Source organism: Tasmannia lanceolata, unplaced genomic scaffold (genome assembly GCF_043159265.1).
Source record: "Tasmannia lanceolata isolate RefF3 unplaced genomic scaffold, GAP_Taslan_0.1 ptg000013l, whole genome shotgun sequence".
Taxonomy (NCBI): domain Eukaryota; kingdom Viridiplantae; phylum Streptophyta; class Magnoliopsida; order Canellales; family Winteraceae; genus Tasmannia; species Tasmannia lanceolata.
Window position 1 is genome coordinate 2,270,201 of NW_027518690.1, and position 19,371 is coordinate 2,289,571.

General features: G+C 38.5%; 1 protein-coding gene across 5 annotated transcripts; it reads right to left on the bottom strand.

Moving 5' to 3' along the window:
• Positions 1-1,591: 1,591 nt before the first annotated feature.
• Positions 1,592-18,388, bottom strand: LOC143889484 (organic solute transporter ostalpha protein (DUF300)). 5 transcript variants are annotated; one of them, XM_077393715.1, is made up of 11 exons: positions 18,219-18,381; positions 14,433-14,543; positions 13,955-14,299; positions 13,450-13,506; positions 10,027-10,135; positions 4,493-4,677; positions 4,316-4,404; positions 3,848-4,103; positions 2,845-3,090; positions 2,285-2,729; positions 1,592-2,077 (listed from the first exon to the last, which is right to left on the bottom strand). In XM_077393715.1, the coding sequence occupies exons 3-10, from the start codon at positions 14,177-14,179 to the stop codon at positions 2,361-2,363; spliced, it is 1,536 nt and encodes a 511-aa protein (XP_077249830.1). In that variant the 5' UTR covers positions 14,180-14,299; positions 14,433-14,543; positions 18,219-18,381; the 3' UTR covers positions 1,592-2,077; positions 2,285-2,360. The 5 variants fall into 5 exon arrangements, with proteins under 5 accessions (XP_077249830.1, XP_077249829.1, XP_077249828.1 ...); XM_077393714.1 differs by having other exon boundaries at positions 13,955-14,322; XM_077393713.1 differs by having other exon boundaries at positions 1,592-1,636; positions 1,919-2,077; positions 13,955-14,543.
• Between the last annotated feature and the right edge of the window lie 983 nt (positions 18,389-19,371).

Sequence of the window (19,371 nt, forward strand, 5' to 3'; positions counted from 1 at the left end):
TTTAAGCCACTACTCAACTTCACTCATTCCGTCTTAAGTCTCTCCTCCCAAAAGAAAATTGTAGGACTCTTTTGGAGAAGCAAACTGGTTGGGATACTTCTCACATATGTAGAGAGAGCATTGCAATATTCACACTGAGAACAATGGACTGAGGTTTGTTAATTTTGAATCATTTGTATATAAAATTGTCTACTACATGAATCATAGATATAGCTTTTTTATTAAAAAAAATGAAGATTAAAACACATGAGGGGGTTTGTAACATTTTTTTGCAGTTCGACCCGATATTTTGACGAGGCAAACCGATTTTTTTACGAGTCGACCCAATCTTTTGAGGGGTCGAACCAGAATTTTTGACAGGTCAGTAAATTCGATATTTTGCGAGTCGGCCAGATTGAAATTTAGGCAAGTCAATTCGATCTTTTGCGAGCTGACCTGATCTTTGCAAGTGTATTTTTGTCCAACCCCGGTGCTTCTTTTTCATTCTTCTTCTTGTTCCACTTCTTCTGATTCATCTTCCTATTCTGCTTGCTTCTTCGGAGTTGAAGCAGCGCCCAACTCCGTAGGTGCAATGAAACAATAGAATATATAATACAAAAGGATGAGAAGAGGGCGAAATGATCTTCTGGACCGTACGGCACCACTCCAAAGTTCGGAGTTGAAACTACCATCCATCCTTGTAAATTTACACTCAAAATGTGATTACTTGGTCTTTTGCCATTTTTTCTTCATGCTAAAGTAAATAAGATCTTAATAGTGAGAGAGTATTTAGTTCAACATTTAACTTCAAATTTTTAATAAGAAAACGGTTGAACTTGTTTTCTTTAGTCGAGAAATTCCCTCTCTTTCAAGTATTTTCATTGATATTACCAACTTATGTTCCCAAAGCAGGAGGATGACAGAAACCACCCCAAATGATTTGTCTTTTGCATATATTTATTTGCAGAGGACCACCTCTACTATTGCTTTTGTTTGCATAAACACACCAACTATTTGGTGTAGTTATGCTAACAACCACCTCCCTGAAACTGCACTAAAACCCCATCTTAATCTAAATTTATTTCCTTACCATTGCCGTCCATGACAGCATTTTCTCCCTGCAATAACAGACTAGAATCCCCGTAGAAATATACATGATAAAAATACACTTGAATTTTCTTCCAAGGCTTCACCAATCTCCAATTTTTTCAACTTGTATTTTTCACAGAAGCAGAGTTTTAACTTTTTCCCAAGCTACCCAAAGAAATAAGCCCAAGAGGCCACCAGCAGCAACATCATAAGAGGCATAAGATGAGATCACTGTATTTTAATTCTGTTTGTGAAGAATCCTAGTCTTTTTAATTTCCCCCATATCTCTGTTATGACCCTTCTAATCAAAGATTAGATATATAACAGCTGCATTTTGAGTGTGGGTTGGCCTCTTCAATTTCTATCTAGATTAGCAGAGTTGCTTTGGAAATTAAGTTCAAGGTAATCTGTCTTTTTACCCATTTTTATCACAAATCACAAAGCCATTACCAATTTCGTTTATGCTCCCAAAAAAACCCCAAAGAAAGGAAACTAAAATGGGGTGCATCTAATAAAAACAATATGTAAATACCAGCAGCCTTTTATTGATTTGTTGGTCTCACTGTGCCTGAAATTAACAAAACATAATGCAGAATAAAATGGCCGTCATTTTGGGACTGAAGCTAATTCCATACAATTTAGTAGAAAAGGTGAAAGAGAAGGAAAAGAAATATACAGCTGAAACAACAAAGAAGTTTCTTTCTCAGACTCCGCGCCCACAAGACCCAAAACATGAAATAATCAAAATTTAAGCTTAATAGACAAAGATAAGAAAGCATCTAAGTATTGAAACTGAAAATGTACACAATCTTTGCCAATGAAACCAACTTTTTTATATTTAGAAAATTACCTGAAATGTACAACCATCTTTAATATTCTTGAATTTATAATGAAGATTTGTTTGTCATCATTGTGTAAGATCAGGATCAGTTTAGGTTAGTCAATAGCAATTGCTAATCTTGTATGTACTCTGTTAGCTGTGAAATCCACCCAATATTCTGCTACGTTCCTGAAAGAAATGAACATTCACATTATTGGTTTGACAACCACCTTAAAATATAAAAGAAAATAGGGAGACACCCATAAATTTAAGCATTCTGCAACATATTAAGTTGTTTCTTCTTTGATTTTACTTCTTTAGATATAGAAAAAACTGATACAAACTGATGTGGCATGCCTAATTAAGGTGTATTTATTAATGGAGAAGAGCACTTACCCGCCGATGATGCTAAAATCATTCAATGCTTTTATAACATAATGGGTTTCCTTCCCTTCTAAAACAAGGTTTCCTATTACGTCCCGGTGGAATGTGTCTGGTGAGTCCATCTACTGCCTTTGGATTTGTATGATGAGTGACCAGGAGAATTATATGGGTCCCTAGACTCTGAAACTTTTGTCTTTGTGTAGTGTTGGTGTCTATTCCCACGAGCCAAACTGCTGTCACTCAAGCTTCCTTCAATAAGATTATCTGAGACTTCTGGAAATTCTCTAGTCCAAGAGTGCATGGGAATGAGATGACTATCATCCTTGGAGCTTCTTTTCTGTTTTTCATGCTGCCTCATATTTTCAGATATCTGATGGAAAGTTTCGTTAATTTTTGCTATTCCTCGTTCTACCGGTTCCACTACATGTGAAACAGTGAACTTCACATCATCGACCACCTTAAAGCACATTATAGCAGAGAAAGAAACCACAAATGTTAGGAAAAGTTGTACACTAACAGTTGGAATTTGAAAGAAAATGAAAATAGGAGGCAAGCAAAGTGAACTTTCTCACAATTTCACCACTTCCAAGCACCACATCACGAACACTTTGTGGGAAACTCAATTTCTTATTCCTATCGTCGGGCCGAGCAAGGCGCATCCTTGTTGACCTTCCGCTGTCTCTAACCTCTTCGGGATCGAGAGGGGTTCCAAGCGATGCATAGTTAGCCATTACGGCAACATTATGGAGACATCTTTCTCCATGGCGATAAGGCTTGGCTGGGAAGACATAAATGTGCACCACAGCAGCTACCCCCATCTGTTTTCCAGGAGTACATAAGCAAAGGAAGACCCCAACTATTTCAAAAGAAAACAACCTATTGGAAGTTCACGGCAGATAAGAAAATCGAGATGGTAGTACAGGTAAATGGATTGAATAACATAAACATATTGTTTTAAGCCATACTGGATGCAAAGACTGATAACCCACAATTTGGCAAATTGGATTGCAACATGTACCGTCCAACTCATTGCATATTCTACAGATTAGATACCCGTTATCCAGTTGGGATAAATATACCAGGCATTCAAGAATAGTGGTGACGCAACATTGTTCCATGAGTAAACAGGCAAATAAAGTAACTAAAAATCACAAAATTACTGACGGTGCAAATTGTCATTTATGTAGATTTACATCCATTTCGAATCAGACCTCAGAACCACAAAGTAGATGAAGATTTGTAAAGAAACAAATGACGCATAAGTAATAATAAAGAAAAAATATATATTCAGTCCCATATACCTTGTTAAAGTATAAAAGATAAATAATGCCTTTCTCCAACAGCTTAAGCTATTGGAGAAGTTGGTAAGTTAACATGGTATCAGAGCCAAAGGTCTCGAGTTCAAACCTCCCGGATAGCAAAAATCCACATGCGATGGTCAGCCCAAAGTGGGACCACATGTGCCACGTGTTTGCCAAGTGGGCCACACGTGCGGGGGAGTGTTAAAGTATAAAAGATAAATAACGCCCTTCTCCAACAGCTTAAGCTATTGGAGAAGTTGGTAAGTTAACATACCTCAATGCAGATGATGTAGTCCTGGATACGAGTTTTGAGCTCCTGAGCCAAAGAGCCTTTAAAGGCCCCCATAGAGAAGAGAAATGCAATTGCAACGCCTTGCCACCATGTAAGGAATACAATGGACTTGAACACCAGAAACTTACCGAGGGGTTTGATAGGCTCCAACTTCTCCTTAGTGACAGAATAGAATTGTATAAGGCAATATAAGGCCCACGTCTGACTGAAATTTAGAACAACTGCTAGATAAGGATAGCTGCAGGCATAGCATGGAGTGTCAATACAAAATCAAACAATATTTTTCCAAATCATATCCAGACAAAATTATGCTTGTGCACAATTATAAAATAGGGACCTTTTTATGCTGAACAATCTTTTTAGGGCAGGAAAATAACGGAACATATCCAATCTTTAAAATTTGAAAAAACGTTATAGCAGATAGTAAACAAGTAAACAAAGGACACGTACCCATATCCCCATTCAAATTTCCCTTCTCCATAAACTCCAAAAACTTCGAGAATAATTGCTATCACAGCACAGATCATCTTCAGTATCATCTGGAAGACAGGCTTACTCAATTAAACTGGTTTTGAAAAAAAAACATGAATATAGAAAAAATTGTGTATACAGCAACAGAACGCATACATATTGAACAATGCCAACTTTTACAGCTTGATAGAAATCAAGACCAAGATACCATTGCTTTAACAAGCAATTCAGGGGAAATGGATGTTTCACAACTCCATCTGCATATGCTAGTTCTAGAAGAGGCGTGCTCGAACTGATTTGTGTTTGAGCCTCCATAATTTCAATTGTACTGTCCTCACCACCTTTAAGCAAGAACAAAGAGGATAAAATTATATGAATAATTCAGTATTAGGAAACTGCATACATGAAAAGAATAAAAAATACTAAATTAAGTAAAGGAAGAGACGCTTTTTTCGCTGATGTGCAAGAACAGGCAAAAGTCAACAAGAAACTAACAAAAATCTCTTTATGTAAAGTTTATACATGATCATTTAACTGATGAACAATTATTCAATATATGCGGTGCGGTCCTATCATTGAGGCTAGTATGGTAGTAGGAGTTTTGAAATAAATGAATCGGTTTAGAGTCAATTGCTTGTTTTTCACCAAGAATTACTTGTGACAATAAGAGATGCTCCACAAAAGGGAAAAATATCAAAAAATGTACTGGGTGTTCTGATGGGTTTCCAAATTGTTTGGCCTGCTATGCAACCTTTTTAGCTTTCTTCTTCCTTATATATATTGTCTTGTCCTATTCCCAGAGCTTTGTTTTTTTGTTTTTTTAAATTGACAAATATATTCATACAGGCAAAATTACAATGGGGACCAGTAGTCCCACTAGATTTACATAGTATGAATTGCCCATGAGCATTCTCCTTGGCCCTAAAGAAAAACCCATTACCCCTTACATTACTCAATAGTCTCAATTGAATTGAATAAAAAAAAAAGTGCCATATTTGTGGGACCCCCAAGTCAAGATCGTGACCTGCCACGCCACACCGATTTTTCCGCTACAATCCGCTGGCAAATTCGATTTTCAAAAGTCCCGCTCGAAGGCCCAGAGCTATTGTGCGCCCCTGACCGTGCACGATAGCCAACCACCCAACATCATCATCCGATCTCCGGCGGCCTCCACCTCAAACCACCACCAAACACCGATGGCTCCCCATTAAAAATATATCAAATCCTTCCACCATCCTCTCCAAAACCTGCTTCCACTAACCCAAAAATCATCCCATCCAAAAGTATACTCCTAGCCCTAAGCCTAAACCGTAACCCTAAAGACTATACTACTCCCCCACCTCCTTCCCCAATCAACCCCTAACCCTAACAACCCTAAAACTCCCCTCCTCTTTCAAACCTTAACCTTACAAGGTTCATTGCCGCTATCCACAACCTCCCTCACCTCCATATCCAACCTCCTCCTTTTCCCCTGAATCCGAACACCCTTTTCCTTACATCGGCCCCTTCCACTAACCCAAAAAACATCCCATCCAAAAGTATACTCCTAGCCCTAAGCCGAAACCGTAACCCTAAAGACTATATTACTCCCCCACCTCCTTCCCCAATCAACCCTAACCCTAACAACCCTAAAACTTCCTTCCTCTTCCTCCTATTTCAAACCTTAACTCTACAAGGTTCATTGCCGCTATCCACAACCTCCCTCACCTCCATATCCAACCTCCTCCTTTTCCCCTGAATCCGAACACCCTTTTCCTTACATCGGCCCCTTCCACAACCTCCAACAACTCCCCCATCCATTTTCTCCATCAACCCTAACTAGATCCGGCCTTTTCTCCATTAAATCCAGCCTTCTCGAGCCCAGCTCCGGCCATTCCGCCCTATATATGGCCCCCGGCTTTCCATGACCCCCGGATCCAACGGCCTCGCACCGCCTATAGCTAGCCTTCCACGGCTTCAAGTCTAGCACCCCACGGCCTTTCACGGCCACCGGCAACCTTCACGGTTTTCCCCAGCTCCAGATCCAGCTTCACGGCCTCCATGGCTCCCAATCCGGCCTCCACGCCTCTCAATCCAGCCTCCACGGCACCAGATCCTGTCACCACAACCCTAGATTTAGCCACCATGGAAAAGCCATGTTCCAAATCTGGCCTCCACGGTTCCCGATTTGGCATCCGCAGCTCATCTTTTGCCAACCATGGGAAAGACGGTAAAAAGAGGGTTCACAATGGGGAGAGAGAAGGAAATAGGGAAACGAGCGAGAGAGAGGGAGAACGAGCAAGAGAAAAAGGGAGACGAGAGAGAGGAAGATGTGGGAGAGAGAGGGGACGAGAGAGGAAGACGAGAGGGAGAAAATGCCTCCCTCCCTAGGGCGTCGTTTTTTTTCGCCCAAAATTTTTTTAATCTGCTATTTACTTTCAAAAGCATTCATTTGATGGGCCCTTTCACGGATAGGGTGTCCACCAAAAATCAGCTCCAATGGATTACCTTAGGGTGTCCATTTGTGGGGGCAAAAATGGACAGATTTGTGGATTTTTGCCCCCACAAATGGACACCCTATGGTGATCCAATGGAGCTGATTTTTGGTAGACCCCCCATCCATGATGGGGCCTTCCAAATGAATGGTTTGGATCACCTCCGGCAGAAACCCTTCTTTCTCTCTCTCTCTCTCTCTCTCTCTCTCTCTCTATATATATATATATATATATATATATATATATAGAGAGAGAGAGAGAGAGAGAGAGAGAGAGAGAGTTAAGTGAAGCTACACATACGTGTAGCTAACTTACCTACACTGACGGCTTAAAATACAGTGGGCCCACATTGTTTGGGTGATCCAAACCATTCATTTAATAGGCCCTCACATTGATAGGGTGTGCCCAAAAAATTAGCTCCATTGGATGATCCCAACCATTCAAACTGTGGAGGCAAAAATGGACAGATTTGTGAAGGTTTTTACACGTCCATTTTTGCCTCCACAAATCATAGTGTTGGGATGATCCTATGGAGCTAATTTTTTTGGCACACCCTATCTATGTGAGGACCCATCAAATGAACGGTTTGCATCACCGAAACAATGTGGGGCCCATTGTATTTTAAGGCGTCGGTGTAGCTAAGTTAGCTACACGTATGTGTAGCTAATGTTCAGATCCAAGGTAGGGGCTAAGGTTTAAGATTGGGTTAGGTAAATGGGATGGGATGGGCTTCCTTGGACAGTTGTAGGTAAGGGATTGGTTTGAATCTTGGTCGATGGTTGGGATCGGATGGGTCGGGAAGGTGGTCGACGGTTCAAAGGCTTGGTGGGGAGGGGACCAGAAAGATCATTATGCATGCATCTCTAATATCAACTGACGTGGGACAGTGTGTGGAAACTTCATTTTCATGGATCTATGATACCTGACTGATATAAGAAAGTCAAGGGAATGGGTATTTGTCACAACCATGGTTTCAAATTTCGGTTTTGGAATGCGTTTCGGCCCTCAACGAAAACGAAATTTTGTAATCCAAAAATCAAATAAAGGGATATTTTATCCTGTACCAAATTTTGCCGAAATTTAGGGAAAATATTAAATAATTATCAAAAAGAGAGATTTTTGGGGTAAATCCCTTGATAAATGAAATTTCGACCGAAATTCCGAAATTTCGGTCGAAATAAATGACCATTTCGTGCATACGCAATTTCGGTTTCGTTATCGACAGAAACCCGAAATTTCGGATTTTGGTCGAAATTTAAAATCATGGTCACAACTAGATTAAAGATTAGGCTCTGAAAGTGGGCTGTCATGACAGATATGACAAAGCTGTTAAACAGGGTAAAGAACGGTAGATCTGGGACAAAGTAAAGGATCTGGGTTTGATTCAAGGTCAGGGAGATTGGCAAATATTTATGGTGGTTGGTAGGGAAGTGTGATTACAGGGTTATTTAGGGACTGCTGCACCTTACAGTTACAGACTTATAGTGAACTGGTCTGAAGTTTTACACATTGAGCAGTCACAAAAATAGGACCATAACAGCACTGTTAGGCTGCAGGATTAATTTAGGGCTAGGAAAGATAGGTTCTGGGGAGGATTTCGAATGTTGGAACAGGTATATAGATCTGAGTAAGGTGCAGAAATTTGCAGGTTTCTAACATGTCTAATATCGGGGTAAGAAACTGTAATAATTCATAATTGTAACAGAATTTTATGACAGATCTCTAATAAAATGTCAGATGTAATTCTGCAGCAGTTCTAGAAGGACATCTCCTGAGTGAAACCTATCAAGACATTAATTTTGTTAGCTTGAAAGATAGCAGCTTCAATAAATACAATGGTATCATCATCATATTGTTAAGTACGAGATGGCTGCCCCCTTGGTTTGGTCACCAGACTGCTAAGAGCCCCAGTCTCTCTAGCTTTAGAGAATATGTAGCTGCTATTCTCAACTGCCAAGGTAAAGAGGGAGGGAGACACAGAGAATATCCTACTAACGACCTCTAGAAGCATAAAAGTGACCTAATTGACCCCAATTAATTGATGTATAGAAATAAGTGAAAGATATACACCAATGAACCCATTCTCTTCATTGGGTGCCAATTTCCCACATGAGCAGAGGCCATTCCATCCTATCATATCCTCTACCAGAGCAAGCTAAGAAGCATACTAATGGAGCAGTATTTTTTGGTTGAATGAATAACTGTGTTTTCTAAAACATTGCTATCTAGAGTCGGTCTACACACGAAAAAAACACATTGATTGGAGGCAACTGAAGGCATAACTTTTTCTAATTTGTTGGAGACAACACCAAATATGATTTTGTACATAATCCCAATAAGAACAATAGTCCTGAATTCCTTTTATGTTATCTAAGTTTCTTCCTTTTGGAAACTAAAAAAAATGGAAGCGTCAAGTCTCATGTTACTGATGCAAAAGTTTGCGACGTGGAGCGAAATGAAATTCTAGGAGATCTTTAGAGCGAGTAAGTCTTGGGTTGAAGGCAATTCTTTGCTGGTGTTTCTCATTTTTTTATCAAATAGAGGAAAGATTCACCAAGATATTATAATGTTTCTTTCTTTTTTCATATTAATTGAGAAGGAAATTCGTGCATTTGGCCAACTTTTGTCTGTCTTGTACTGATTTAGTGTGATTTAGTTACTTGGCAGTGTCTGCCTACTTTTTGGCTTTTGCTTTCGCTTTTAGTCTTTGTAATTAGACATGTATCCTTCCTTTGTTTTGTTTCGGCAAGCTTAGAGTAATGTTGTCTCTTCTTTCTATTGTTTCTTTTTATTTCTCAATAAAATTTTGATCTATTTGAATTACGAGATCATGATTAATAAAAATGTCTTATTGTAAATATGTTGAACAAAATGTTAGCACATAACATTATTTCAAAAAAAAAAATGTTAGCACATAACATTTTTTAAGTTGAAATGGATCTGCATAGGGAATGTATAATGCCACAAAAGGCAACCAAATAGAAAAGGTCCTCAATCTGTTTCTAATCAAATGTTAAATTGTTAATCAAATCAAGGCAACCAATGTAAACTTTCTATGACTAGTTCTACATCCTTTGATTACCATAATATTGTAAAACATAATGGAATTATGATCAATCTTATCTAGCTAAGGCATTCAACATCCATAAGGGCAAAAGAACAATGCTTACTATTCAAGAGTGGCAAAAATACAAAATAAAGGATATTAAAACGTACCTAAGCATGCTATCAGATATCTCTCGAAGCAATACAAAGCAAAAGCCTCATAACAGTCCCGCATTATTTGACAATTGAAAGCAGCCTCCGAATCCAATAATGACACGAACTGTCCAAAAATTAAATTGCTCAAGAAGAATACAGTCAATCCAAACTAAATTTGGTCATACCGCTTCAACATTTTACTTGTTCTTTCCATTAATAAATAGGAGAAAGAAACCACCAAGATACTCTCAAGTAAAAAAATGGAGGAAAACAAATTGCAATCACATATCTAGAGAATAGAAATAGCTCACAAATCACGCAAATGTAGGAAACCAGATCATTTAGAAAAATAAAAATGCACATTTGATAACAAAAGCATCACTCCTGAGAAATTGAAAATTCGGAATGGAGCACCAAATAAAGAGGTACCAAAACCTCTTTAGAATAAAGAAAGGTAAGAACTTTCCCTGTAGTATTTTCCAAATTTAAATCTAAAATTAATAAAAGAACCTTTCTCTACCCATGATCCACTGCTAGGCTTAACCTATAAACACAAGTAATAAAACCATACACGACCCAACTTGACTCTGGAAACAGAATGAGAAAGAAATATAAACAAAGAAACACTTCATGTTTTTCTAAGCGAACTTGTCCCAAAATTGACCTGAACCAGACTGGTAGATCAATTAAAGAATACCATAAAGCCCCGTCAAGTAGAAAGAACCTACCTTGCAAACTTTCTGGCCAAACTGAACTGCTTGGAATCCAACCTTGATGTTCACATATGCATCAACAAATGACAAATGACAAATAGCACAATGACCTAAGAAATTTACTGATTTTCAAATTCTCAACTGAGACCAATGAAGACGATTACTACATATCCTTTCCCAAAAAGCAAACTTAAACATAAGGAGTGGAAATTCTAGAAGAAAGAAAACATCAAAATTACACTCGCCGAACTGAACTGTTTCGAATCCAATCTTGATGTTCACATATGCATCAATAAGCGACAAATGACAAACAGCACAATGACCTAAGAAATTTACTGATTTTCAAATTAACAACAGAAACCAATGAAAACGATTACTATGTATCAAGGAGTGGAAATTCTAAAAGAAAGCAGAAAACATCAAAACTACAAGATCTAAGAGTTGTTTTCGTGTTAAAGTTCTTGTTCTTCCACCCAGAGAGGTCAAAGTTAAAAATGTTTTTGTACCCGCCAACTGTCCCATGCCATCCTAAACGTATTACTAGAAAGCTATACCCTCTTATTCAGCCTTTGACTGGGAATAAGCTAACAAACCACAAGGAGCAGCAGACAGAGCTCCAGAGATAAAGATGAATAAATAGAATCTGCACGTCCAAATTCTGAACAAAAAAAAAAGAGATGGGATCTATCATCTATGAATCAGGACATCTGGAAAGTTATATTTTACACCCTGTCGTAACATTGAAGAATGGGAAGGGAGGTCTCCCCTACCAGACCTCTTATGCTCTGGACAATACTAATTGGAAACCCAACAAATAAAGTAATGAAATAGGGCAAGGAATTTGAGGGTTCAACTCATCTAAGGAGACCAGAAACCCGGCAATGTCATATATCTTGAGAAGGATATTCCATTTCACTGTGCACCAAGTAACAAGATATCCATACCAATAGATACCGGTCAGAACCAAAACCAATCCAACTGATATGCCAATAATTTTTTTTTCTTATTTGTCTGAACGTAACAATTATTCCATTAAATGTCAGACTTTGACACTTGTCCCAAATTCGTTTGGGCAAAAGATTGCAATAACTGAATTCCTCTGCCGCGCTTATATTTAGTTCCAATTTTTTTTATGGATATTTAGTTCCAAGTATTTGCATACAATCTTACCAGCTGCCCCCAAAATCAACAGGGGCATTCATGCTACACACATAGCAGTTATATAAAAATTCAAGCCTCTGTTTGTAGTCCGTAAGAAGCCCGCCCTTTTTCTTTTCTTTTTTTTGAATGGTAAGTGTCTTTCGTCAACCCCAACTAGTTTGGGACAAAGGCTTAGTTGAGTTGAGAATTGTAAGAGGCTTTCCATATTTGGTTGGGCGGCTTGCCGTTGAAGGATTCAGACAGTGGACTTTCTGAGGAAAAGAAGAATGATTATACTATTATAGTAGATCACTGTGCCTTATGTATTGAAGTAGGAGAAACAACTAATCATCTTCTTCTTCATTGTGAAGTGGCTAGAGTGGTTTGGGGCAAATTGCTCAACCGTTTTGGAATACATTGGGTTTTTCCCGAATCCCTCATAGAACTCCTAAACGGATGGTCTTTAGTTCCGTGGAAAAAGAACGGGAAGATTTTGTGGAATGTCTCTTTGTTAGCCACAATTTGGGTCCTATGGAAAGAAAGAAATGCAAGGATTCGTAAAGGAGTCTCAAGAGGAACCGCCTTTCTATTCATCAAGGCGATCGCATTGACTATATCCTGGGTAAGAACTATTCCATTCTTTAGGTTCGTATCAGCTTATGATCCTTGGGAAGGTTGGGGCAAGAGATATGAAAATGGCGCGGAAAAGAAAGCAAAAGGTATGTCAAAGTTGGAATACCTACCCCCCCCCCCCCCCCTCAGCTCCTCTCCTGGATTCCTAACACTCAACTTCGATGGCTCTAGCTTGGGTAACCCGGGGCCTATATTCCGGAGGGGTATTAAGAAACGATCAAGGGTAAGTTATTCAGGCTTTTGCAGGACCCATTGAAGTGGCGGATGCCTCGGAGGCCGAGGTTCGTGCGGCTCATCAAGGCATAAAGCTAATAGCGGGGATAATGTGGGGGTAGAAGGGGACTCCTTAAACGTCATTAAGTGGCTCAAGGGGGACCAAAAGCATCCTTGGAGGTTTTTGACAAATACTTAGATGAGATAGGAGATTGTAAGAGATCAATGGCACTTCAATTCAAGCATGTGCATAGATCGGTTAACGAGGTAGCCGATAGCCTGGCAAGGTTGGGATGTCAAAAGAATCCTTGGTTATTCAACTCGCTTTCTCCGTGATTTCCGTTGCGCTATCGTTTTTTAACTTTTCTTGGTCTCTCTTCTATGTTGAATTGTTGTTCCTTCTTGTATGTTGACCATCTCGCTCCCTTTGACGATCATTTAAGAAAAGGGTAATTAAGCTTTTCAATGTCAATATGTTCCCCCGCACTGTAAGTAAGCTTATGAATGGTAAAATATTTCGCAGATAAGAACCAATAAAACAAAAAACACCACATATTGTTTGAAGCTCATTTCATATAGTTGTTCCTAACTTCAAGGCAATAAATTCCATATATGAAAAATAATAATACATACGAATCACATTATTTCTGGCATTGTATTACACAATATGGCTCTAGACTTAAAAGTTGCAAATGAATGAAAGTTGTAAGAGCAAAAAACAGAGAAACTGCTCACATACCGATTCCACAGCATAAACGGGAACCATTAAAATGAGTCCTATCAGGAATTTCTGCTCCTGAAATGAAATGCCAACCCTTTAGTTAGCACATATAAGGGCAAAATAAGAATCCAACTGTTAAATGAGTCGATTAGGAACGCAAGCATGAGTGTGTACACACACATTGGGAAATTCTAACCACTCCCACATCCTTTATTTTCGCATGAGTGTGTTACACACGTAACAGAAATTCTAAACTGAAGGGTTCCCTTGCAAAACCAATTGCAAGGACGTCCCATTAAATCCACATCAACCAACTGCATTTATAAAGGCATTGAAAATGCAAAATTAAAGGAAGAATTTAACGTGGTTGGGTGATGTAGATAGGTTTTTGCAAGGGTGCCATTAAATTTAGCATTCATTTATAAACACACACACACACACACACACACACGTGTGTGTGTAGGAAATGACGATGCAAAAGGAAACTTCAGACTTCAAATCTGAAAGTAAATTAAGAATGAACCTCTGGCTGATTGTAAACAGCTAAATGCTCGAAGATAAGAAACATGGACAACACAATCGCAATGAATACGAATATTCCTGCACTGAGAATTGGCCAGCTGTGCAACAATTTTGGCTCTCCACCCACACTGAGTGTCCACATTTTCCCTGACCGGATTGAAGAGTCGGCCACAATGGGAAGAAGCAATAAAGAATAGATAAATCCCCTCCGTGCCATTGAGCGCATATCTATATTGACATATCTACTTGGCCAATATACAGAATAGAATGTATTATTTGTTTACTTCAAGCAGAAAAGAATAGCGTGCCTCCTCAATGGCTCAATGCTATAAACTAAAGAACCAGCCTGCCAACAATTTGCCTCTTAGTCTGTGATCAAATATAAAAAAATTTGCCACCTTGTGAAACTATGATATAGTAAGAAGAGCAGATGCTGGGAGGAAAATTAGCAGAAACCATGTATTGTGCTTTACACTAACAATGATGCAAATGAGTCAATTAGCCGAGGGGTTGAAGACTGTAAAAGAAATAGCCTGCAAGAATCTCCAAGCCACTTAACCCCGTGCCCTAAAACTTGAATATCATGAAACCTACAATGCAAATGACAACAATCTGTCAGAAGTTCGTTACCTATACTTGAATAAGAAATTTAAAACAGTTGATATATACCCAACAACCTAAAAAGAAGCACATAGGAAGCCTACAATTATGCATGGCATGCCTTGTGAGACATCAAAACAATAAAATTCAAGATGATGTAGATGAACAAAAACGTGGAACACTCGTACAAATCTTGAATGAAAATGAAGCATAAGTGTAAGCTCCATCCAATATGGCCAAAGAAGTTAATGATATATAAAGTTCTCACCTGGAATTGCAGGAACCACCCATGTACAGTACCACTGGTCATTTTGTTCCAAGAAGATATGAATCACCATACTATTGCCAATTGAGTCTGAATTGCAAATAAATTTTAACTAACTGGTCTACAGAATAGTTTATAAGTATTAGCATTTGGAGCATTCAACATGAGCATACAATTAAAGGTAGTCTAGTTTCCAGTAGAGTCTACCAGAAAATTTTCTACTCTTCCAAGTACCCAAGTTTCCTCCAACCACTGTACAATACATTTAGGTTGATTGTCTGGTAGTATGAAAAGCAGCAAAACCAGCATCCGAATATACCTCAACTTCCATTAGAATTAGGATGTAAAATACATTTTTGTAGTGAGGTCTTATAACATATGAGGATTCTGAAACTGATTCTGGATGTGGGTTGCATGAGGACCATGCATGAATTGAATTACTACATTCACAGCATACACTATCCCTGAATGAGTGATATAAAGATATATCAATTTACAGACCAATTATTAAATCTCCCTCCTGTTGACCTGGCAACCTCTATGTTTGGGAGGCGAGTTCCTTGATGTCCAAAACCTTCATCAAGTAATCCTCATGGCATTTAATGACCTTAACATTATCTCAGAAAAGCCCAATTTCACTATTTCAGATTGCATGTTCCCAATCCCCTTTAATGTTTGGAAGCACAAACATCAACCCAAATGACGAGGTGCTTGATCCTCTTTGGTTCCACCTTTCCTTCCCATCAAGTGCATATGCATATTTTCAGGGTGCTCTACGATCATATTGGGAATCTTGAACATGGACATTAAATAAACCGGGAGATTCGCCATGTCCGCTTTAACTACAGTAATTCTCCGGCCAAACGAGATATATCTCTTCTTCCAAGGGGCTAACATTTTTTCAACTCCTTCAATCATTGCAGTCCATAGATTCATGGAGAGGAATCCAGCTCTGATAAGAAGATTGATAAATTGAATAGGCAGCTAGTCCAATTTACAGCCAAACCGGTTAGCTAGATTCACGCATTTATCATTGCTACGTTGATCACCATCAATGAGCTTTTGGATAGGTTGATTCCCAACCCAGAAATTACCTTGAACCATTATAGAATAGCCTCACATTGTTGAGCTCTTCTCGTTTCTGATTAAGATGAATATGTCATCAACGTGTTCGTCCAATTTAGAAACCAGATTCCTTGCCTGATATCCCACCATGTTACTCTTACAATAATCGATAGGAATTCCAATCCAAGGTTGCCAGAGCGGGAATCGAAAGCGGGAATCGAAACGGGAATCGAAAGCGGGAATCGAAGGATCCCAGGGAAGAATCCTGCTTCCTTGTTCCAATCATTAGGTTATAAAATGTTCCGATGAAATAAGCCTTGCAATAATGTCTCCATTTTTCTATTGAAACTATCCAAAAACAACCAGTCTAGCACCTTCCTAAACCGATTGGATGACTTTCAAAACCACTTTGTAGAGATTGTTAACCAAGATAATGGGTCTGAAAATGTTGGCCTCTGCCACTCCATCTTTCTTGGGGATTAGAGCCATGAATGTAGAGTTCATACTCTTGTTGATGTAGCCATTAAGTTTAAATTCCTCAAAAAAATGTCATGTGTTCAGCAGTAATCATCTTTTAGAATTCTTGATAAAAGGCTATTGAGAAATTGAATAGACACGAAGCTCTGTCTCTTGCCATACTACAATCCAACTCGTTGATTTCCTACAATTCGAATTCTTCTCAAGGATAGAAGAGTAAGCACTCATTAGATTGAAATTGGGTGTCATTCATGTTCGGTCGTCGGATGATTTTGGCTCCCTATTGTAAAGGGAGAAGTAAGCTAAAATATCACTTTTAATGTTCGCCCCCTGCTCCAACCACTTGAGCCCATTCATAATACATGAGTTTTTTTTTTTGTTTTTTTTTTTTTTTTGAATGATGATGCATTGAGTTTCATTAGCTCTCTTTCTAACATTCGTCATTCTATGAAAAAAAAAAGCAGCAGTTTTGTCCAAGCCACTCTTATTTTTGCCTCCAACTAATGATCTCATCCCATTTTAGGATAAAATCATAGTTGAGTTTTGCCTCAGCTCTCTTATCAATTTGCGAGTCCGTAAGTGGTCTAGTTCACTAGCTTCGTCCATATAAGGTTGGTTAAATTTAAAAGGACCTGGGCCATGGAAATTTTTCTTCGTCGAGATGATGAATGGATTATGATCAAATATAGGTCTTGGAAGGATCATTGCCCCAACTTCTAGGAAATGTTCTTCCTGATCTTTTGGCCAGTACAATCTCATCCGAGTCCAAAGAAGAATCATCCAGTTGTTCCGATTGCGGGAAGGAACAAACATCACGTTCACCTGCTTGTTTCCCCATAGCATCATGGCCAGTACAATCTCATCTGAGTCCATCTTCACCTCTATAAGAACTAAGATGTTCAATTTTCTATTGGTTCTGAAATCCACCACCGCCCATTTTTTTCATATGTTTTCAAACCATTGATGTTCCATATGCCAATCTTCATGTGGAAACTAAATGAAGATATCATCCAACCCTCCTTCCGTCTCCTCCATCATGACGCTAATCTTTTGTCATAATTGAAGTCCGATATCAGATGCTTGAGGTCCTTACTTTTGACAGATTCGTCACTCACTTTACTGTACACGATGATGTGTCTTGTCTCTATTTTGGAGATTTTGTATTAGCCCGAGAGATTGATTGCGATTTTGTTGATTCCCAACTTTGGTCCATTCACTGACCACGATTGTGCATTCAACATGATCCATACAATCAGTTAATATGCCATTGCTCGAAGACCTGTTATGCTTCTAATGTATGGAGTCTTACTAATCATTTCTTTTTGTGGGTATTTATGGATGACAAATGAAGGTTTACTTGCATACTCTTGTTCAAATTTAGACATGATGTTTCCTCTATTTCAGAAACATCCACAAGATGCTAGAAACCTAGTATACTACTAAAGTTTCGTGATCCAATAGTGGTAGAGAGTACATCCCTGGTAGTCTTTAACTACACCTTAGGAACATGGGATTGGAAATCAAATTACTTGTATGCATAGCCCTAATTTTCATCAAAAAAGTACCCTATAATTCATTCTCCAACCCAAAAACCCTAATTTTCATAAAAAAAAGTACCCTATAATTTATTCTCCAAGAACTTCCATTCAAAATACATTATCAAAAGTTAAACAAATAAAAAAAAATGAACAAATGCTATCTAAGCATGCAATTAAAGAAAGGATACAAGAAATCACCAAAACCAGCAACAATCATGAATTATACATCAAAACAAACAGAAAAAACATGCATAGATTATGGCAAACGAAAAGGAAATTATAAAGAAAAATCAGAAGATATATATAGTACGAATTCGCACCTGTTCTTGACAAAAAAATTTCTTCTTGGCCAGAGTAGAGAAGGAAAAAAGATTGGGAAGTTTAAAGTTTCTTCAAAGCGGTTAGGGTTAGGAAACCCTATTTCAGGCTTTTTGACGTCAAATCTAGTTAAAATGGGGGGCGCATTATATTATAGAGGGGGTGAAAAACTTATTGCCCTTATTTAATTGCGATATTTATCCCTCATCTTAATTCTTAAGTAATCCTCCGAATTTTCCACGTGTTCCATAGAATTCATAAATTCGTGACACTTCTCCGTACGTGTCGTGAGCCAATCAGATAAGTGTAAAAGAAAGGGGGAAGTGTCATTATCAGTAGATGGTAGTGCAGATATTGTCACGGGACGACCGTGTTTTGATAATAAGGCGAACATACTATGTTTTACAGGAGATTTAATATGATATGTGGCCGTATAGTCCTGTATTTTTCAAAAAAAAAATATGGGCATTATCAATAGTCAGTATTTATAGAAAGGCTATGATATTACTGGGAAGTGTGTAAACCGAGATTCTATAGGGTGCAAGCCCTTATGGTCCCGTATTTTTTTTAAAGTACGGTAGGCCTGTACCATAGGATGATCCAAACCGTCCATTTGATGGTCCACAACGTAAATAAGTAGTGCCGAAAAAAAATATTTCCATAGTATGATCATAGCCCTTCAATCTATAGAGGAAATGCATATTATGGAACTATAGATGGGGGGATTGAAATCATCATACATAAATAATTTTCAGCACAACCTATTTACATTGTGGCCCATTAAATGGACGGTTTGGATTATCCTACAATACTTTTTAAAAAATACGGGATTGTAAGAGCTTATACAGTTATACCATATAATTACTCGTGTAAACCAGAGAATTTATATGGTGTGTGGTTGTATGGTCCCAGTATTTTTCAAAAAGTACTGTACTGGCTACATAGGATGATCCAAACCGTTCATTTATTGGGCCACAACACATATAGGCGTGCCCTGGAAATCTTTACCGTCAGATGACCCTAAGCCACCCATTTATATAGAAACTGCACATGGGATGGATAAAATCTCCTATCTGTCCATCAATAATCTGTACTAGGGAGCCCGGACGGGTGTGGCTCTTCGGCATAAGTCTCGGGTTTGCTCCCTGGAGACGT